The sequence below is a fragment of the Haplochromis burtoni genome, unplaced genomic scaffold, assembly GCF_018398535.1.
Source record: "Haplochromis burtoni strain Fernald_Lab_line unplaced genomic scaffold, NCSU_Asbu1 Contig_61, whole genome shotgun sequence".
NCBI classification, from domain to species: Eukaryota; Metazoa; Chordata; class Actinopteri; order Cichliformes; family Cichlidae; genus Haplochromis; species Haplochromis burtoni.
The window spans coordinates 1,622,136-1,644,767 of record NW_024582422.1 but is presented as its reverse complement, the minus strand read 5'-3'; the positions used below and the strand labels follow the sequence as shown (position 1 = coordinate 1,644,767).

General features: G+C 38.3%; 1 protein-coding gene across 2 annotated transcripts; it reads right to left on the bottom strand.

The window, feature by feature from the left end:
* Positions 1–316: 316 nt before the first annotated feature.
* cc2d2a (coiled-coil and C2 domain containing 2A) lies at positions 317–22,228 on the bottom strand. 2 transcript variants are annotated; one of them, XM_042221146.1, is made up of 39 exons: positions 22,031–22,228; positions 21,841–21,922; positions 21,547–21,600; positions 21,300–21,380; positions 21,057–21,207; positions 19,570–19,652; positions 19,387–19,488; positions 19,230–19,310; positions 18,957–19,139; positions 18,685–18,841; positions 18,461–18,597; positions 17,845–17,976; positions 15,939–16,148; positions 15,755–15,861; positions 15,514–15,654; positions 14,974–15,130; positions 14,529–14,800; positions 14,098–14,275; positions 13,829–13,982; positions 13,576–13,723; positions 11,082–11,220; positions 10,795–10,998; positions 10,586–10,678; positions 10,403–10,494; positions 7,085–7,252; positions 6,936–6,993; positions 6,707–6,816; positions 5,421–5,517; positions 4,224–4,322; positions 3,964–4,140; positions 3,168–3,182; positions 2,845–3,048; positions 2,671–2,760; positions 2,455–2,568; positions 1,818–1,952; positions 1,578–1,700; positions 1,443–1,501; positions 1,184–1,361; positions 317–1,003 (listed from the first exon to the last, which is right to left on the bottom strand). In XM_042221146.1, exons 3-39 carry the CDS (start codon positions 21,550–21,552, stop codon positions 818–820), a joined length of 4,821 nt encoding a protein of 1,606 aa, XP_042077080.1. In that variant the 5' UTR covers positions 21,553–21,600; positions 21,841–21,922; positions 22,031–22,228; the 3' UTR covers positions 317–817. The 2 variants fall into 2 exon arrangements, with proteins under 2 accessions (XP_042077080.1, XP_005923088.3); XM_005923026.3 differs by lacking the exon at positions 3,168–3,182.
* Positions 22,229–22,632: the final 404 nt, after the last annotated feature.

Sequence of the window (22,632 nt, the reverse complement as noted above, 5' to 3'; positions counted from 1 at the left end):
CAAGTCTTAGTGCCAATTTAAGGAGCCAACTTATGACTGAAAACAGCACATGAAAAATAAACCATAAATCTTTTAATAAGCAAGCATTTTTTGTTTGGTTTTGGTTTACAGGTTTTTAATCACTAGCCAGATGGAAATTTTTAACATCTATTACTTTTACTCATTGTTTGGAAGGTTTAGACTTGAAATTGTGAAGTGAATAAGTGAGCTCCACCCTTAAATTCGCTCTACCATATATAGATACATATACATATAGACCTTTGAGGCGCGGTTCAGAGTGTCTGGATATATTTAAAGCAAACAAGCTGTGGTGACAGAAGTTTATGCATTTAATTCAAATACAATTTAGCTTATTTGAAAATGTTTATACATTTTACAGTTTATTTCTGACCATGTCATGAACACATGTCTTTTTTGCTTTCATAAATAAAACCTTAAAAATGTGATTAAAAATTGCTTTGGTGTAACAAAAGTAACATCGGAAGCACTGGAGAGGCAACAGGGAACCGTTTTGCAAGTGCTTTCCACGGACCATTCCTCTCTCCTTATCCCTCCTGACTAATTATTCTATAGTTGTGCTTTTTTGCTAGTGCTCTTGTCACAGCTGGTAGAATGAGCTGGTATCGGCAGCAGATTCATGCTAACTCAAAGTATGAAGGAGACATCGTGAGATGGGCCAGCACATATGGAAAGCTGAATACAAAAAAAAAGTACAAAAAAATATTGCAAAGTTCATGAAGATAACTTGATCTACAGTAATTTGCATTAAACATCAGCTTTGATAAAGCTGAAGCTTGATAAACAGTCAGATCTTACATCATGTGAGGACGAGTGAGGCCAAGTAAATCCACACTGACATGACGTTATTTGGGTAGGGGTGCACATACACAGCCAGGGCAAACTCCACATTTGATGCCTGAACACTGTGAATGCCAGTGCTGTACACTGCCTCTATAATGGGCCGGATCTCAGAGAACACCAGATTGAGGGGGAATCCTGAAATCTTCAAAGGAAAAGAGAGAAAAAAAAAAGAGAAAACCAAAAAAACTGTTAGTGATATGAATTTTTCAAAGTCAGCTCACGCGCTTTCGGCCAACTTCTTCAGCACTGGACTTAAGATCCATGACACAACACAGTGACTCAGAGTAGCTTCTTGCAGAGGCACACCCTTTTTCAGACTTACTCTGTAGTCTCCCAGCAGGCTCTGCAGCTCATGGCGGTGTCCCTCAGCCACATCTTGTCCTCGGATCAGCTCCAGCTTGGGCAGGAACTGTTTCAGGGTGGTGGTGCAGTAGCGGTTCCAGCGGGTTGGCTGACGAGGTCGCCACTCCATTATCTTCTCCTTCAGGATCCTCTCGATTCTATTCAGAGTGACATGGTGCATGTGCTGCGTTTAGCCCGTGGTTGTTTTGAGAAGCGGCAGTTTCTGCTGTTTTACTTGCCTGTCCTGAAGCTCTGCTGCAGCTGCCCTGTCTGTGCGACGATACACCAGCTCCTCTGGCTAAAGACAATGACACATTTTTGAGAAACAAACAAAGAAGTAAAAATAGGTTTATACAGTAATACTGAACACTTACTTGTATGCTAGACAGTCCAGGGTGGGAGAAAGTTCGGGAGAAAAACGGTTTCCACAAATTAGCTTTTGTGATGTCAAAACTGACCCTCATTGGTGATGTATATTGTTGAATGTTGAACCAAACCTTAAAATAAAAAAAAACAAAACAAAAAAAACCTCAACAAAAAGCAGACATGAATATAAAACTATGCAAAATTGTAAAAATGATGAAGAGTAAATATATGTATAAATCTTTACTCACATTGTCAGCATTGACCAAGCAGCCAACTGCCTGAAGTGGGCAGAAGGTGTCGTACTGCCCGTAGAACTGACCGCTGCAGGGATTCCAGATAAGGTAGAGGTTCTGCTCAAGGGTCAGGACATAAGCCGTGGGTCCCTGAGGAGGGAAGATTTTAGAACTCTTAGTGCTGCTGCAAGAACAAGTCTGAAAAATGAAGCAGCAAAAATAGCTGTTCTTGCAGTGGTGGCTGAAGACTGGTTGCAAAAGTCAGTCCCCATAGACTCCATTATCAAACTATGGAACTTTACAGCAAAGATAAGCATATTCACAGCCAACAAAAACTCGTTTGGTCTCTATGAATTTTCTTAAATAAAACATATTTAAACTATATTGCTTAGAGACTGTGGGTCACAGTGGGTGTAGCCGCTAGCTGTCTGCTTGTCTTTAGCCAATAAAAACTAACACTGAAGCAAGGACCTCTTACCCCTGTTTGGTATGTTTTTAAAGAATAGCAGTCTATGAATACAGCTTGCTAATGGTAATTACTTCAACATTTATTTACAGTCTATGTGCAAGTTTTTAAAGCTGTGCTCTACTTAAAAATGTTACTGTGACACACATGAAATGTCTTCAGGTTTAAGAAATAAATGTCACCCACCTCCGGTATGGCTGTGCCAATTATAAGCCAGGCTTTCTTGCCCAAAGACAGGAAGTAGTTGCACAACAGTACAGCGTGTTCCTCTTCATCACCCGCTAGAAGGGTTAGGAATTGCTAAAAACAAACAACAACAAAAAAGGAGCTACCAAAAGGTACTACAATATGAGCACTGCCCTTCTGTATACAATGCTGGCTTCTTGAAGAAAGTTCACTTACGTCACAGGTGCTCCAAAGATCGCAGGTTGCAGAAAATGAAACTTGGTCAGGCAGAGAAGGGATGAGTGACACAAATCGAGCAACGAGGGGCTGTGCGGGGATAAATATCAGTGCATCAGCAAATTATATCTAATTACCGAAGACGTTTTCTACATTAAGTAATATCACACTGACCGTGGCTTCCAATGGGTTATTGGGGAATTCATCCAGTAGCTCCTTTGGGGGACTGAGTGGTCGAATGTAACGTGTGATGAAGACCGTCTTCCCACTGAGGTCTATGACTGTGGTAATGCAGGGTCGGTCTGGGTATCTCTGAGCTGCGTCCCTCTCAAATCTCTCTGAAGCTTGCAATAAGCGCTCATCCTCTTGGGTGTCAAACTGCAAGAGAAGGTCAAATGAACAATGAATAAGGGCACAGAGCTAAAAAGAAGTAACTTCAAATGTTGTGTCATGAATGGGTGATTAAAGGAGGATAAATGCTCTAATGGAGCAGTTACCTTCATTTCCTTTATCTAGTACATGCAGCAAAAGCAAATAAGCGATACAAGAGGATGACAGAAATAAGAGGAAATTAATTCATAACAAATTATTACAAAAATAAGAAACATGCATGTAGGTGTCTAAAATGTATAGGATCTATTTAAACACTTAAGCAGACATACTTTGCTTTGCTCATTTTCTTACGTTACATTAAAAATTGCTTAAGTTTCAAACAATGAGCAGGGCTTTTCCTACACAGAGAAAATTTCACTTGGCGCCAATGAACATCACCGGGATTGTGAGACTAAGTAATTTTTGAAAAATGGGGCTTCCTTACTTAAGCGTTTTTGTTTGTCAAATGGCTATAAATCATTCATTACTTTATGTATCATTTATGTATCACCTGACAACGCTATGACCTATTCTGAGCAAAGAATAACTCTTAAGAGGTCAGCCTTTATTAAAAGGCATTCCTTAAACCCAAAACTCTTCCTTTGGTTTTAGTTTTTTACTTTTTCCTTCTTTGGGTTCTGTATGTCAAAGGGAAGAGATATTCCCAACATGGTAATCTCATGGACATAGCTCAGTATTTGAGCACAGAAGCCCCACCAATCAGATGGAAAATGGCTGAAAAAGTGAGTAGGTAAAATTACTAATAATCAAATCAAAACATGGAGCTAGAAATGAGCATACTAGGTCTCCTTTATATATATAGAGAGAGAAAAGCTTCTCTAAAGACTCATTGCAAAGTCAGATTACCAAAGCATGATGCTGAATGACTAGGGGTTTCTTGAGGTCGCCGTTTAAACTTACCTTCTCCCTAACAGACTCTCCAGGTACCAGCTGTGGATCGACAGTGATGAACAGCGTGATAAATGTTCCCTCACTCAGACTTCTCAAGATATCAAAACCACTATTAGTGAAGTGGCTCTTCTCCTTGCTGTAACCCAGCAGCACAGCTGGCGTGTTCACTTTAAATGTCCCATCAATCTAAGAGAAATGTCAGTGAGAAGTCCAGTCAGTCACAGCCATTTAGTGTGTATACATCATGTCTGCTTAAATCATAGACGCACCTTGGACTGAGAATAAATTGTGCTGAAAGGAATCTTGACTGAGCCCAACCAGCGCTTCTCTATGTGGGTTTGAATTGATTTCCCTCTGTTTTTGTCATTCTGAGGAGCAAAAATACAAATAATTCAAGCAGCAAGTACTGGTATGACACAATGAGGGTGAGGATGCAGAATTTTGTTAAATTTATTTTTAGATTCACTCTTGAAGAGCATAAAAACCCACAAAAATAGTCAAAGGTCTTTAGGAGATATCAATAAAGGCCAAAGTCAAGTTGGCAATTACATTAATATCTGATAATACAGAAATTAATTGTATTATATCACTAAAATGACATGTGTTGCTGTCTACATAGATAGAAATTCACATTTAACAGAAATTAAACATAAGCCATTTTTCACAGTATAACCTTTTATTTCACTTATCTGACTTTAAAATCAGGGACTCGCTCACTGTTAGCTGTTATTACGCTGCCTTAGAGACGTTAAACAGTGGATGTCCTTAGTTTCTTTTGTTTTATTAAATGAAAACAAAACAGAGATTGTCATTTTTGTCATCGACAGTGCTCGGGGCCCCTTATCTTATTGTAAGACAGATATTAAAACCCTTGATGTGTAACTTGATGGTTCTTTTAAACCGTGTAGGCAGGTGAGTGCAGTAGTCCAATCTAGCTTTTTCCATCTGAGACAGCTAGCCAAAGTAAAGCCATATGTTCCAGCTAATCTCTTTAAACGTGTTATTCATCTGTTCATTACATACAGACTGGAGTACTGCATTTCTCTGTACTTGTCTGTACCAGTCTTCTATTTATAGTCATGGCGAGAGAGCCTTTTCTGTGGCAGGTCTCATACTCTAGAATAGTCTGCCTCTAAATATTAGATCTGCACAAACGCTGGAACATTTTAAATCTTTACTGAGGACACATTTTTATGACCCCAACATTTTTTGTTTTTACAGCCTTGTTGTTGTTTTAGTCTTATCCCTTCTCGTTTATATTTTATTGCATCACTGTCATGCATTTTATTTATTTTAGTTGCATTTTAGTTTGTAAAGCATAGTTTGAAATGTGCTATATAAATAAACTCGATTTTTACCATTTGATTCACGGATATTAAACCAGGATCTTAAACCGAAATCTAAACCTGACAGGAAAACAATGGAGGGATGTGAGAAGTGAGACAAAGTGAACAGTGTTTACTCACCATCACAGTCTCATGTACCACTTCATCAAATATGTTGATGAAAACCTCATCTTTGACTGACTGCAGGCTAGCAGTGCTGTAGTCACCATTTGGAGCGCTGTAGAGAGGAACATTAGGTAAGTAACACCACTCAGCAGCCATTGTGCTGGGCAGTTATTTTGAAAAACAATGATGGGAAAATGCATGTTTAGAATCACCAGTCAAATCTGATGAAAAGTGCTCAAAAAGTCTCTCTTATAATGGTATCTGGTCAAAAACACCAAGCTTTCACTTTGTGATACACTGCATTAGCCAGCTCAGTTTCATTCTGATTAAAGGAGCCTGTGCAGGACAGGTACAAAGGCATGAGGAGATCCTAAACAACAACTATTTTTGTGCATGCTTGAGTTTTTGTGGATGAATAACGGAAAACAAAAAGAAAATCTTTAAACTGTTAATTAAAAGTCACACATGGCTAGCCTCCCATTTACAATTATAATGGGCATTTCAAAAAAAATAAAATAAAAAAACAATAAAAGAGATAATTAATAATAAAAGAAGCAGAGTAAAAAGGAATCCAATAAAACACAACATACACTTACGATCAGTTATACGACATACAGCATCAAGTAAAACAGGTGCTGAGGCTAAATGCCTTGTAACTATAAATGTAAACTGACACTTTAGGGTGTATTGTAAAGAGTTATAGTTGGCCAGAGCATAGAAACTAAATGTCTTCCAAACGCAGGATAGACTTGAAGGATTTGCAACAACTGGGACTTAATGGACTCAGTTTGAGTCCCAGAGCACTAGCAGAGAAGTGAAGTAAAATGGCAGTTTCCCAGTGAGAGCCACAGAAGTAAACAGCCACACGGCACTTCTGTGAGACCACCCACATCGTACTATAAAAGCTGGTAGTAATAAACCTGAGGATATAAAGATGTAGGATGGAGAGAAAAGTGTCTTATATAAAGTTTTTCCTTCAAAACACGTAAGAACGCCATTTATTTTCCTTTTCCTGTACAAGAAAATTATTACTTTGTTATAGTTTGTCAACAAGATTGTCCAACATTTTTGAAATTTCATATTTATAGTTTATATGCATCAAAAATGCTAAGGTGTTTATATTCTGAATTCCTCTTTATATTGGGACACTAAATAGTGGAAATCTACAAATCTGACAGTCCAACAGAGAGATCATTCAACACAAAAAACCCCCCCCCCCCCAAAAGGAAAAGAGACACCCCTCCACCCCCCAAAAAACAAACAAGCAAACAAACGAACAAAAAAAGAAAAACCCAACTCACCTAAAAGGCAGCTGCAGCTCCTCGTTCCAGCATGGGTTTGGTCCATCGGCTGTGGCTGTTTGAAGTACTGTGCGTTGGAAGGAAACCTCAACAAATGGCCTCACCTGTATCTAAATTAGACACACAAATACTCCACATACTTGACACTGATTATAGAGACTCTGTATTGGTATCAGATTATGCTCGGCTGCTTGTGTAAAGCAAAATAAGATTAGACTTTGTGCTGTACCTGGTCGGGAAGCCCAATGCTGCCCTGAAGGGCACTATGAGATGACTGTCCTGGTTTACTACAATAGAAACCCATTAAAACACAGTTCAGTGTCCAGTAAGATTTCTAAACATATATGCTGGTTTCTAAATTTGAATGGCTGAACTCACTTGCTCTGAAGCCTGCGGACTGGGATATCATAAGCCCGGATGATGTTAACAAGCAATTTGATGTCTCCGTCAGACAGGTTCTGGGCCGTCACCTTCTTTCTTTCTTTCCTCTGAGGTTTCAGTGGTCGTTTTGGTTCAGCCAGCTTGAAAAGGTTTATTCCTAAAATCCTGATAAATGCAACAAACATGTAATCACTTTGTCAACAGCCTGCAGGACTATTCATTTAAAATTAAATCTTACTGTAATGTAGATAAGAATTTGTGGCAATATGACAAAGCTTTTTTGCTCTAATTCTGGGTCGGGGTTACCACCAACAGTACTCAGTCCCTCCAGGTATTTGTAGTTTTATATGTCAATATCATTAAGGATTCTTCCTGTTAAAATGAAGTTTTTCTTTCCCACTGTCACCAAAGCATTTTCTCATTGGGGTATATATGATTGCTAGGCTTTTCTCTGTATTATTGTAGGGCCTTTACCTTCCAATATAAAGCACCTTGATGCCGCTGTTGTTCTGATTTGGTGCTATATAAATGAATTGAATTGAAAATTTAAAGTAACCTTTAATGGCATTAACAAGAACCGCTGGAAACATACTGTGTCTAAAATAGGCATATCACAATAAGTGTGTATTGAACAATAATTGTGATATTTAAAAATAAACAGTTATTGTATTAATAACGCACAGAATAATATTGTTAATATCAGAAATTCTTCCCTTTGCAAGCTTTTGTATAATTATAGTTGTTAACAGTTGTTTAACTGATCTGACAAAAAGACAAGATACAACAACATCAACAATGATAATAATAATTTTTCAATAATTTTTTTTAAATACTTTTTTTCCACCCAAAATTATACGGATATTGTAATAAATATCACAATTTATTCTTTGATAAATGTGAAGTCAAATTTGGATATTGTGACAGCCCTGGTATAAATGTGCCGGCATATAATCTGGTATCTTACAGAATGGCTATGATTCAGGATGTAGCACAGGTACAGTACCAGTTGGAAGGACTGTGATTTAATCTCTGACTCCTCCACTTTGTTTGTCAACATATCCTTGTCCCTTTTTGGGGGGCCTTTTTCAGCTTTATTGATAGATACAGTGAAGAAATGACAGGAAAGTGGAGGGAGAGAGAGCGAGAGGGGAAGTAATGCAGCCACCGACTGCTCAACGCACTAAGCTAAACCAGCGACCGTATACATGTCCTTTATACTAAATCCCATTGCATTTATTTGTTTGTATCCTTTATTTTTGCATCCATTTGAGTGTGAGCATGTGCATCATAAATTTAGATAACAAAAGCGCTTGCATTTTTTAGGCATGTAGCACAGAAGCTTTTGAGTGCTCTGTAAAGGTAGAAAAGTGCTCTAAAAGTACCATTTCATTTACCAAATCAGTTGGATAATGCCCTGTTGTAGATTTACATTTATATAATTTCACTGCATTTCACTCTCAGACTGCAGGCTTGCTTGTGGTTCCTAGGGTATTTAAATGTGGAATGGGAGGCACAGCCATCAGCTATCAGGCCCCTCTCTGGATCTGCCTCCCAGTTTGGATTTGGGAAACAGACATTCACTCTACTTTTAAGATTCTTTCTATTTTGATAAAGCTTATAGTTATGGCTAGATCGGGTAGGCCTGAACCCTCTCTTAGTTATGCTGCAATAGGCTTAGGTTCCTAGGGACTTCCCATGACGCACTAAGCATTTATTTTTAATGCACCTTTTTTCTCATTCTTCGTGTGGTTATACACTACTATTGTCGTAAATCATAGTACCTCAAGTCGCCCTGTCTTTTCTTTTACCTCACCCCCAACAAGTTGCCCTTCTCTTACAATGGTTCTCCCAGAGGTCTGTTTCTAGTAAAAGGAAGTTTTTCCTTCCCACTGTTACTAAGTGCTTGGTCATAGGAGGTCATCTGATTGTTGGGGTTTATTTTTATATTGTAGGGTCTTTACCCTAATGTAAGATGCCTTGAAATGACTTTAAATAAATCTGAAAAAATTAACTGGACTGACTTAAAATGCCAACAATCAGATGATCCCGTAGGAGCAAGCACTGGGCAACGGTAGGAAGGAACAACTCCCTTTTACTAAGAACAGACCTCTGGCAGAACCATGCTAAGGGAGGGGCAGCCATTTACTGCAGCCTGATGGGGAAGAAAAACAATAGAGTAGAGCATATAAAGATATCTATCACTATAATGTACTGCTGCAAGAGAATGCTAAAATTCTTCTTATATTAGCAGCTTCTAATATTTTATCATTTTATTGGTGTTAATCTCTATGAAATTTTACAGCTTTTAAAATCTTTAGCTTCATATTCTGACTAAATTCTTTTTCATTATTTACAAAACCCTGGGAGGATTGAACACTGGAAACAGTCTGTTATATTCATTCATGCACTCGTATTCAGGGTTTAAACTAAGAGGAGAAACAGAGACACAAAAGACAAAAAAAAAAAAAAAACAAACCAAAACTCCAAGAACATACCCTGGACCTGCACCACTGTAAAACAAACAAACAAAAAAAAAGAAAAAGGAAAAAAAAGAAAGAAGAAAAGCAGAAAAATAGAAAAAATAATAATAAATGAAACAAAGTGTACATCAACAGCATGACTGACACTGATGTACATTATTAAATATATAAATCTGCTTAAAAATAGTCAAGGACTGAAATTGATTTCAAATGTTCTGTTATCATGTCCACATGTTGTGAAACCAGCTCTAGCACAACAATGTATTAACTTCTAGAGGAGAGAACAAATTAGACAGGCGAATGCAGTGTTGAGTTAAGGATCAAATACACCAACCCAGCAGCTGCCAAAATGCACCGTTACATCAGCGTGTAATTTTATGCTGGCCCTGCAACTCTTTCTGATGACTGTTGAGCAAACGTGAAATTTCCTAGCCTTAGCTTTAGTGGTGAGGGAAGTATTTTTTATCAGTTCCTTTTTTGAAAGTACTAATACTGTACTGTTTATGACTCTGGTACAAGAAAGTATTGCACTGGAAGTGTTAAATACTAAACATAAAAGTGCTTAATACAGGAAAGTGACTTCTGTGTCAGTTGCGCACAACATCATTAGATTATTAGCAGTAGACTAAAAGTACAGTTGAATGACAAGATGCAAGTACAGTACAAATACCTTAAATCTGTACTTAAGGAGAGTACCTGAGTGAATGTACACTGCACCACAGGTGAATAAAGAAAGAAATAGCCATACTTGAAAACATAACATACACAGCACAAACAAAAAAGCTCGTATATTTTGAGTCAGGCTATTCAGCTTTTGCTAGCAGTGCATATTTACCCAATGGTTGGTATCTCTTCTTCTGTCACCAAATCAGACAGGAGGTAGTGATGCTTGGCAAGAAGAAACCTGTTGATGACTGATTCTCGGATCTGTGGACAAATGCCAGGATTACACAACACTTAAGTCTCTTGTGTGCTAAATACTTGCGTATGAATTTTTTTTCTTTTTTAAAAAGCTCACCTTCTGAAGGTATTTGGCCACTAAAGCTCTGTGTGAATCCAAATGCTCTTTGGTATCAATTACCTCTCCCTCTTTCAATCTTTTTTCATATTCCTGAAATAATTTTAACCAAAGTTAAGAAAAAAAAAACTATTATCCTTTTATAGAGCTTGTGCATCTTCATTATACCACATTGATAATATTCTGCAATACACTTTTGAAAAGCTGACCTGGAAAACCGTATCAGTGACCTCCCTCTCTAAAGCAGGAATGAATTTGTAATTCCGAAACTCTGCAACTTCCTGGTTCCTTAGCTTGAGCAGACGAAACCTTCCAGACTTTTCTAACTCTTCATCAGTCACAAAATTAAACTCCTCCTGGAGATGTTCCAGGCGGAAGTACTCTGGAGCTGTTACTTCTCCACTACTGGCCACCTGTAAAAAACACAGAGTTACATGGGAAAATGTTTCATTTGATGCGTTCATGTCCTTAAAAATAGCCGTCTTCTGATACTCACTTTTAGCAGCTGCATGATGGAGGCATTTTTCGGATCGTTTGGATCCAGACGCGACTGCTTGGCCCACTCACCAATTTTTTTCATGTCATATAGTCCAGATGCCCCAATGTAGCTAACAGCATCAAGATGGCCCTTGCCACTAAGAAACACAGACAGATCAGTATTGACAATAACATAAAAACAACAACAACAAGTCTTTGAGCAATTTTGTAATATTTCATATTGCACAGAAGATAAAGTAAAACATTTAGAGATCAATTTAAAAACCAACACATTGTTGGACTGACACTGACAACTTCATATACCAAACACATCCTCCCGATCTGGCATTGCTGCCTGCCATTTCAACTCCTTCATGCCAGAATCTACCTGCAAGGGCATATTTCCACATTGTGGCCCAATGTTATATGCAACATATTTATAAGGAGTGATGAGCTTGATGCCTAGACACCAATCTCAACCTCCAGTCATGTGAAAACTCTCTTTTTCATATGTCTGCATATTTTGCTGCAGTAATAAACCAATTCCATCCAACAGGCAGAAAATCAGTATCACGATAGCACTTCATCCTAACCCAAGGACACGCCATAGTCTTATAGAGATGGCCATTGCACAGTCTGTCATACATTTCAGTTTTCTGATTTGCTTTTCAGTGTATGTGGTTGTTGCATCTGGCTTTCCCTCCTTTCAATCACAGTTTTTACCATCTGAAGGGACAATAAGCTCCTCAGCCTCCTGTAATAGCCTTTATTTTAAAAACCTGAAAGCAAAGAATAGGTGCCGTCTCAGATCACTTTAGTTATAACATGCTGAAAAGTTATGCTGTCTCGGTGGGGGGGGTGTAAATTTGCTTTTTCAGTAAGAAAACACAAAATAGTCCTTTAAAAACTTCTCCTGCTGTACACTGCAAAATGTTTGACAAATGTTAGCGAGCTAACCGTGCTAACGCGTTGAAGCCATGCAACCCACACACGGGGCGATCCGCGCTAACTTGCCAACGGAGATTTGCCGCGTTAATGCAGTTAGAGCGTTAACGTTATTTTACCAATTATCATTGAAGGTGTACCAATTGATAATGTGAGTGAAAACAAATTTTTGGGAGTCGTAATTGATAACAAAATTTCATGGAAACCCCACGTCAGACACATAAAAACCAAAATTTCCAGAAGCCTCGCAGTTTTGAACAAAGTGAAACAATTCCTTGATAAAGATGCACTTCGTACTCTGTACTGTACCCTGGTTCTTCCATATCTTACATATTGTGTGGAAGTGTGGGGAAATACATATAAAAATACAACTAATCCATTAGTCACAGTACAGAAACGAGCACTGCGTATTATTCACAAGGCTGGTTATCTAGATCATACTCACAAATTCTTTCTTCAGGCAAAGTTACTTAAATTCCAGGATCTGGTTAATTACAATACATCCATAATTTTGTATAAAGCTTTTACTAAACTTTTACCGGCAAATTTACAAACTAGATTTGAAATTCGAGAAAAGGTTTATAATGTGAGAGGATTTGGAGAATTCAAATTACCCAGAACTCGAACAACCCGTAAAGGTTTTTGTGTGTCTGTATGTGGTGTGAAAATCTGGAACAGTCTGAGTTTACAACTGAAACAATGCAAAAATATTCATAGATTTAAATTTCTCTACAAACAGTTGGTCTGGTCACAGTATACTCAATGATGGTTTTTTAGTGTGCTCTGTAATGTCTGTTCTCTTACCATTGCTGGTATGGATTCAAAAAAAAAAAAGACTGTGCGTATGTATGTACATATATGTACATGTGTGTGTAGATATATATGTATGTATATGTGTATGTGTGTTTTTACTTGTAGTTATTACTGCCTGTTACCTGTGGTAATGTAATTTATAATTTATATATTCTGTATTCAGTTATGAAGGCTCTAATTGTTGTTTGCGAGCTGCCGTTTAGATGCTTGTATGCGCCCGGGGCTGTTGATGGGACTGTATGCAATAATGGGCGTAGCTGCGGGAAGTTTATTGTTTTGTTTTGTTTTTTTGTTGATGAGTGAGTATAGGGGTGGGATTTAATAAGTTTTCTTCGTCCCACTCCTTTTTCAGGCAATTTTTGTTTTTTGTTTTGTGCATTTTATGTTCAATATAGGTATTTGTTGTGTTCAATATAGGTATTTGTTGTGCCTGGAAATGAACAAATAAATGAATGAAAATGAATGAATGAATGAGATTAACGCTGACAGCACTATATATGTATGTAATATATATATATATACACACAGTGGCTTGCAAAAGTATTCGGCCCCCTTGAACTTTTCTACATTTTGTCACATTACAGCCACAAACATGAATCAATTTTATTGAAATTCCACGTGAAAGACCAATACAAAGTGGTGTACACATGAGAAGTGGAACGAAAATCATACATGATTCCAAACATTTTTTACAAATAAATAACTGAAAAGTGGGGTGTGCATAATTCTATTAGGAAAATCAAGAAAGATACTACCTGTGAACGCCACCAGGTTGTTGAGAAATAGGAGGCGCAAGGGGTACATCATCGTCCCCGATACCCCAAGAAACACAGCACGAGACCTTCCCAGAAGTCAAAAGACTTTGCTTGTTGCTGCCATCAGCTTCAAAGGAGAGGGGCACATCTGAGAAGGTGTATAGAGTGTAAGAGAGAAGTTGATAAGTTAGTATAATTAAAAGTATTCTTGAAATATTCAAATATTTCATATCTGAAAAAAAAAAAAATGTACCACTTCCAACTCCCTCGTGGTCAAACATCACTCTCTGGTTGCTACTAAACTCAAATTCCTCAAGAGGGACGCTGCCTGTCACGACAGAGGGTTCTGGCACTGGAAGAAACACCTGAGCCAGGAGAGAGCATGATGATCCAATCTCCTCAAACACCTGCCCACACACAGTAAACACAAAAATTAATTGTTAGAATAGATCACAGCAGTCATTTATCAAGTAAATGCGTGGATACATAAAGTGGCAGCATGTTCAGCACTCTTTACTGTACCTGCAAACTAATGCTTTGGGGACAGTTGACTATCTTGAGATTGAATATCTGTCCAAAGTGCACCCTGAAGTCGGTGTTCAGGGAGCGACTGTCTGTTCGTGAAACTTCTTTGTCATTATAAAGGATCTTGGTGAAAAGAGAGCGCCTGGCAACATCTTCTCTTCGAGCTTTTTCGGCCCTAAACACGAAGAAAACAAACGTGATGAAAACATTCACAAAAACACAGTGAAAGTGCAGTTCATCATCATAACTGAAACACCTGCAAATAGGTGTGATATTCCCACCTGTGACAAATATTCTGCTATTAAGTTTTCTCATTTTAATAAAAAAACAAAAACAAACAACCCTCACCCAAATATTTACTCTTTGCTGATTGGTTCATACATGTTTTGAAGAAACCTAGACCCTCTTTGTGTTTCTGCTGTGTCTACCTGGGGCACAGTTCACTGGCAGTGATGTTTGCAGATGCAGACAGCTCAGGAATCAGGATGGCCTCTCCTGGCTTTCTACGTATCCTGAGGGCTTTCTCCCTCACCCACTGCTCTATGGAGCCAAGGTCTGGTCTCTCTGGGGGCTCCGGCTTTGGGGGGGGTTCGTCAGTAGGTCCTTCTGATTCACTCACATCCTGTTCTTCATCTTCTCCTTCCGTGTCATCCTGTGCCTGACCTTTCTTCTTCTTTTTTTGCTTTTTCTTTTTGGCTTTCTGAAAACAGTGAACATGAGGAGGTGTGTGTGTGGGTATATCTTTACATTATGATTTGACATACAAAGTCAGGTGGACTGCCTTTAAACCACATTTTCAATTTTTTTTATTGAAATGTGTCATATGCAGGGGAAAGAAACTTAGATGAAGAATGCAGGTAAAAATGTAGGCACCTGTTTCTTTCTGCAGAGTTTCCATTCTTCCAGCCGTTTCTTGTACTCAGCTAATTTATTCTGGTATTCTTCCTCAGTCTCTGCCTCTAATTCTACAACCTCTGCCAAGATTTCATCTTCATAGTCCTGCTCATCTGACACCCGATCCACATTCTCCCTGAAGAGGCAATAGACAGCACAACAGATTAATGACACTGGGACAAGAATCTGGAGAACTCTCTACAGAGCAAATCTTACTCTATCCAGCTGATATCGATTAGGGATGAGTGATAAAACAATACCAGATTTTAAATCAGGGAGAATTTAGGGTGTTGGAAGTCTCAGATTTTGGCTCACGGGGATTGGGACTTTGAAAACTCTGGCCATTATTAACGTTAGCAATTATAATTAACAAATATAATAAAAATAAAAAAAATAGGACAAACAAAACAGACCCCATTTAGGATTTTTATGGAGTTGCATAAAACATCCCCATAAAGAATATACAAATTATTTTACTGTTACCGCCTCACTGAAATTTCTGTCACTTTTAGCTGTTACCTTCTGAGGTAGAGCTTGTAGGGTGTATTGGTAAACTTCTGGAACTCTCTCAGGGCTTTAATCTCCTTCCACACTTTAACTATATTTTTCAGAAGAGTCCTGTCTTTCTCCTGCTCACTGTCTCGGAGATGTCGAGTGTTCCTGTAATATTTGGAAAAACACTACTGCTCAAAGAGTCAATGTTACAGTGCATGTTTTTAGGCTACAAAGGACTTCGTAGGAGGCTAAGGGATGAACTCACCTAACCTCCAGATTATACTCAGAAATCCTCTGCTGCAAGGCCTGAGTGGGGTTAAGCCCACTATGGCTCTCCAGCATATTCCGCAGTGCATTCCTTAGTCCATTCAACTAAAGCAGAAAATAAGACACTAAACACACTGAATGCTGCATATAAACTCTGGAGTCCCTTTCATAGCTCACTTTACCTTGTCAGTGAGGTGACCTGTGAGATTATTGCGTTGCCTGGTTAGGTACTGATCGTACATCTGAGCTAGGCGGGCGCCCAGGATGTGTTCGCGGCTGAAAAGTGGGTGATGGGAGAAGATCAGCCCAGAGACATCAACATCAAGCTGGTAGTCTCCCTCAGGATCTGCTGCACCAGCAATGTAAAGATTTGCATACTTGGACTTCACCGCCTGGGAGACAGAATAACACAATCCATCATGCACTATCCTGGGAAATGAAAACCACTATGAATTATACTTGGCACTTGTGCCTTGCCTGTGTGTTTCCAAGTTTCCAAGTATGTGCCAGTTTAAAGGAAGCATGAAATAGCTGGCAAGATTGAAAGCACCATCAGGGGAGTGCTGTAATGCAAAGTCATGCATGAAAATAATGTGCTATAAACACCCAACTTAACTACCCTGAACACTGTGTTTTCAGGATGAACACGTATGACAGCTGTGCCCGTCTCCAGAATTTAATAAATAAATATGAACAAGAGACGATAACTACTTGTTTTCCCTAGAGATAAAGACTGTGCTTAAACTCAAAGCCCTTTGTATCTGTAACTTATTTTTTCAGGGTTTACATATTTGTTTAACTGGACAGTCACACCACACATACCAGTAAAATGCTAATAAGGCTGGAATCAACTGCTTCTAATAAAGATGCGGATGTAGTCTAATGAATTACAGGAAATATAACACTCATCCATCCGTTTCAAATTATCCAGGAATTTGTTTACACAAGTTTACCCATTTATTTCACATTTTATTTTCCACAAGGCTTCATCACTTTGTTGGGCAGGTAAGCCATGGAAACTGTGAGCACGGTTAGGTCAGGGCAGCTGGGAACATTTTTACTGGTGATTTTTTTCCCCCCCCATTATTCATCTTCTCACTGTTGTTTTAAAAATGTTGATTTTTAATATTATTTAATAAAAGTAATAATAATTAATAAGTTAAAATGATATTATTGTAATGAGGCTGCTTCAACTCAAGTTAAGCTATAACCAGTGTCTCCTCTTCTCTGTGTAACACATGCAGCCATGAACTAGACTTCACTTGACAGAAGTGTATGTGACAACACAAATTTCAGATGCACCTCTTTAACCGGTCAGCTATCTAGTAGGAAGTATGTGTGCATTGAATCATGTTTGCCATTCCCTAGCAACTGTCACTACCGTATCACTACCCTATCCATTCCCTATCACTAGATAGGAAATGCAGTACAAAAGACAAACATGTCTGAAGACGACCGTTTCTTGCTGGGAACAAGGACAACCCTGAAAAATAGTCCAATAAAGGTTTTTAGTGTTTTTATTGAAACTATTACATATTTAACTGTTTTCACTGCTTGTCAAACAAAGCAGCTAACTTAAGAATTTAAAGGGATCTTCAAAACTGTTATTTTATTATTCAAAAAATTATCAAAGTATTTGATAGATTAATAAATAATAAAATAACAGTTAAGGTACAGCCATGATCTTCTTTCTTGTTTAAAAATCATAAGTAAGGGGTAAAAGTAAAGCCTTGAAAAGCTAGGGTTTAATTTTAATACTGGCTCTTCTTCAGATGTAATTTCACAGCTTGCAATACTTTTAACGTCTACAAATGGAGTTTGGAGTTTTGATGTTGCTGTAAATTTTGAGAAGATAGCATATCACAGATGTGTGGGCCTCCATCACTGATCTGTCCTCCAATAACAAATGCATACCTCCTCTCTGTTTCTTTGTACCAAATGCCAAACTGCCCTTTTGCTTTTTTCTAAAAGGCAAAGAGGTTAGAAAAGAAGAGAGGGCATCGCAACGCCCTCAGTGTAGGAATGCAAACAGTGCTTTAGATGATGAAAATGAACAAAATGATTGGTGTGTGTGTGTGTGTGTCAGACCTTCCTATACACAGTCTGTAGCGCAGGGTCTAGGGCCTCCTCCATGTGGAAAAGGGGGGGTCTTGTGGATGATTCCTTGATGGGGTTAGGCAGAGCGATGATCCTGCCATCATCTCCAAACCACTTCTTCCCCTTAGCAAATAAAAACAACACAGTAGGGATATGAATACACAGATAATAATATAATAAAACAAAGTAATGAAAAGTCTCTTATGGTAGTTTTATTTTAATGGAGAGAGGTAGAATGTCAACCAAAAACCCAGAAGGTCTTCACTCTAATCAAAATACAAGAAAAAGTGATGTGTCTCCTTAAACTATATTCCAAAAACATGAACAACACAGACTGTTACACTGCTATACACAAACTTTAATATAAGAGCAGTACACTTAGGTCAGACCAGTGGGTCAATATCTTCCCTGAGATGCGTGAAAACCTGGTGACCAACTATAACAAACATCTTACTGTTGTGCTTGCTAACCAGGGTTTCTACTAAGTCATGTGTTACGTGGGGATCAAAAACGTCTTTCACTCAATGACATTAAAAAAAACTATTTTTTTAAATTGAAAATACCTTAAAAATTACTCAGGAAATTTTGGCTTTTTAGCTGATGTTACCTCCTCCATTTTCAAAATCCGATTCTCCAGAATATTCTCATTGGTCAGGGATACGGGAGGCCTTTCCCCTACATAGAGACCCTCATCCTCCAGGTATCGAGGTTTCATGTTTTCAGGCAGTTTGATGGAGGTTGGAACTATGAAAATTAAGCATAATATAATTTTTTCCCATATGAGGGAGGTGCAGATGTGAATTAAAATATTTAAGACATGATATTATATACCTGTTCGAAAGCTGGGTGTAAACAGGAGTTCGCTTTGTAGCTGAAGAAGTTTTTGGTACCCGACATACTCGGCTTTCCTTATTTCCAAGAAGTCCTGGGGTGACTGGTCAATGACAAATAAATCTTCTTGGGTTTGTACAAGAGGAGCTTCTTCACTCTGAGAGAAGGATGAAGATGAGGCAGTTAGTCCATCTTATGCAAATGAAAAAAGGTAAGAAATAATTTTGACAAAAAACAAAACAAAAAAAACAAAATATTGGTTGCCCTGTTACCTGGGTTTCATTTTCTTCTTGAATATCTTCATCAACATCTTCATGCTCTTCGTCTTCATCTGTTGTTTTCCTCTGTTTTTGTCTTCTCCTGCTGCTCGTCTCAATCACATCTGGTGGATCGGGGTCAAAGTTCAACGTGAAGAAATTGAATGCTTCTTCAGCTGTCGGCAGGCCTTTTCCTACCTGTATTTGCAAAGAATAAAATGAATACATTAAATTTCATTATACAACTGCTTTTTGTATACAGGATTTCAATCTCAATCCATGCCTTACTTGTCTTGCTGCTTCTCTGAACCTGACCCTGGTGCTGAGGGGTGGAGGGGAGTCCCGTCTTCCAGCTCTGTCTGCATCAGCCTGTGAAACACCAGGAATTAACTTCCACCAATGGAAAGCAATACATGAGCCCAGTTAAGGTGAGATAGAGGCTCACCTCTCTGTCAAACCTTGTTACGGTGTCTCTGTCTCTGAGGCTATGGAGACGACTGGGAAACTCGAGAGAGGCCTCCTTATCCTGAAGGCTCTCACCTTTAGACTGAAATACAAGCCACAGATTATAGAGCAACAATTTCACTCAGATCGTGTGCTGTGTGTGAGAAAAAGAAACTCCATTTACCCTGGCTGCTTTTAGTTTCTCTTCCAAGCGTCGTTTCACAAAGTCATCTAAATGGTGAGTGTGCTGAGTTCTTGAGGTGAGACCTAGAGCACAAAGCACTTGTTTAAGGCTCACTTACACAACATCAACTACCTTCTGTCAAATTTTGATATTAAATGCTGCTTAGATTTGGATACCTGGTGTCTGATTAAGAGTTTCCAGATTTAAATCATACATAATTTTCAGTTCTTTACCCAGGTAAAAGAGTTTTGCTTTTTAAGAATCCTAGGCCATGTGGCAGTCTCCAACCCATATACCGTAGAAAGATTCACTACCATCCTATCATATGCTTTCTCTAGATCCACAAGCAGCAACTTTTGAGCTTCTCTATACATATCTACATTATCAAAGCAAACATAGAATCTGTAGTGCTTTTTCCGTGTATGAAGCTATACTGATGCTCACTGATCACCACCTTCCTTCTTAACCTAGCTTCAACATTTCTTTCCCATAGTTCCATGGTAAGGCTTATCAACTATACCCTTTGTACCTACTACAGTTCTGTACATCACCCTTGTTCTTGAAAACTGGTAACAGTACACCTCTTCTTCATTTATCCCTAAAATTGTCTGGCTAAAAAGACAACCACTCTTTCTCCAAGACATCGCCATACCTCCACAGTTATGTGACCTGGGCCAACTAGCTTTCATTCTCTTTATACATGCCCTCACTTCCTTCTATTATTAACTAAGCATTTGTATGATATGATTGCATATTATCAGCTTTTCTCTCACTCAGAGTTTGTACTGTTAGTTGTTTGAGGTCTCTCTACTCTCCCTTTTTTTCCCCTCCTCTTTCACTGCACCTCCCAAGTGACAGATGGTGGCTTCGTCCAAAGGTTTCTTCCTATTAAAAAGGTGTTCTTCTCTACCAACGTCACTGAGTTCTCACTCACAGTTAAAAATGTTTGGGCTCTCTCAAACAATGTAGTGTCTTTACCTTGCAAAATAAAGTATCTTGAAGTGGTTGTTGCTGTGAATCAATACTATATAAATAAAGTGAACTGAACTGATCTCTAATAGCACTTTTTAATTGCCTCTAGACTATGCAAAGCTAAGCTGCAAAGTTTTTAACCAAACCTAAATCAAGGTATCACATCACACCAATTTAGGCTTTTTACAATGACTCAAAGTATGTTTTACAGTGATTTTGCCTTCTAATCCCTTTAAGAATTTTTGTAACTTCCCCTAAATTCTTCTGTTCTCTACATGACACTTTAATTTTATGATTTTATGACTTGTAGGTTTTATTTTTGTATTAAATAAAAAAATACAAGTTTTCTATATTTGTATGAAACGTCTACTACATATAAAGATGATCATTATTATGGTCTTATAGCCTGGGGAAAAAAACAAACAGTTGAGTACTGTTTTGTGTTGTTACCAGATCACTCATTACTTGTATGATGAAGGAGTAGAGGTACATTTGATTAAGACATAAACACAGACCTTTCTGAGAACCAGTGCGAGATTTTGATAAAACCACTGAATCGTCCGCTTTCTCAGATGGTCCCTCATCTGCACTGTACTGCTGGATGGAAGTGACATCCTTGACATCATCAGCATCACGGGACTTCTGGATGGAAGACTGTTCAAGCAGCTAATAAAAGCCAGAAGCAATCAAAACTGTTAGAATTTTTAACCGTGCCATTAGTGGAATCACAGAAATGAGGTGGATACCAAAAGATTTACCCTTTTCTTTCTCTTCTGTCTCTCAGCTCTTAAATGGCGTTTCAAAGCCTCTCTTTCATCTTCTTCACCGTCTTCAGGCGCCTGGCATACACAAAGATACACTTTACATGGATAGCAGAAAAATGAAAACTTGCATCCAAGCTGGTATTTAGCGCACTAAAGCCGGAAGAAAGGCTGAAGAAGGTAAGAAGTTGGTGTTCAGCAGCCAGCAGGAATGAGCAGCTAAAACCTAGTTAAGGGCACCAACCTCCATTGTAGTTCGTGGGTCCTCTTCACTCAGTTTGATAGAAGGAACCAGAGCCTATCGAGTACAGTTAGATTTACTAAAGCGTTACAAGCTCCCTTATCTGTGCTCCTGTGTGCATTTCTGATGTTGAGTGTGTTCAAAATGAGCCTGGCTCCTCCGGTCATGTTGTGTCTTGTCAGGAAAGAATGACGCTCGCTCATTTAATGCTGGCGGAACTTGACATGGTAGCTGTCACTTCACAGTAAAAATAAATAAATAAAAATATAACCAAGTTTTCAAAGCCTGTGACTTTACCTGGACGTCGTCCTCATTTTTCTTCTTAACTAGAGTTTCTTGGAAAGCCCGTCGTTTCTTATGCAGTTTTTCTCGTATGTCACTGCAACAGAAACAGAAATGAAATTGTTTTAAAACAGAAACAAATTAGCTTAGCTTAGCATCTCACAGGCGTATTATTTATGGTTGAGAGCAAAGAGAGAAGCGTTACCTTTTGGAAGCCAGATTTGCGATGCTTTTTCTCAACAATAGTAAACGGTTTGAAATAAAAACCACTACTTTACTGCAGCTAGATATCCATAAGCACCTTTCCCGCAATTATTAGATATTTAACATTAAGCAAACAAATTCCGTTATCGCTGCCTAGTAACGGTATAAACTACTTCTCAACCTACCTTGGAAGACGACCGATGCAACCTAAACTTATAAGCAGTTTTGGATTTCATTCGTCTAGTTGACTGTCAATCAAACAGCTTAGTGACGCGTGAACTCGCGTAGTACGGAGTCCGAGAAGGTACAGATCCGGTTTTTTTGTTTTGCACCGTGCACATTTAGGATGCCGGGTACAGCGAAACTAATTAAAAAAGAGGTAAAAGAAAATGAAATTAAGTGGGTTTTTTCTAAACATTTTGCCATAAAAATGTCAAATGTATGAACAAATAATATCACAATATAACACTATCTTATCTAGTGTGAAAAACAAAACTGTACTAAGTTTGTTATTGTCTATTTTTTCAATTGCTTTATTTTTGTGTTGGGATTTTCTTACTATTATTTATTGTGTTGTTGGGTTTTTAACATTTTTTGGTTTCT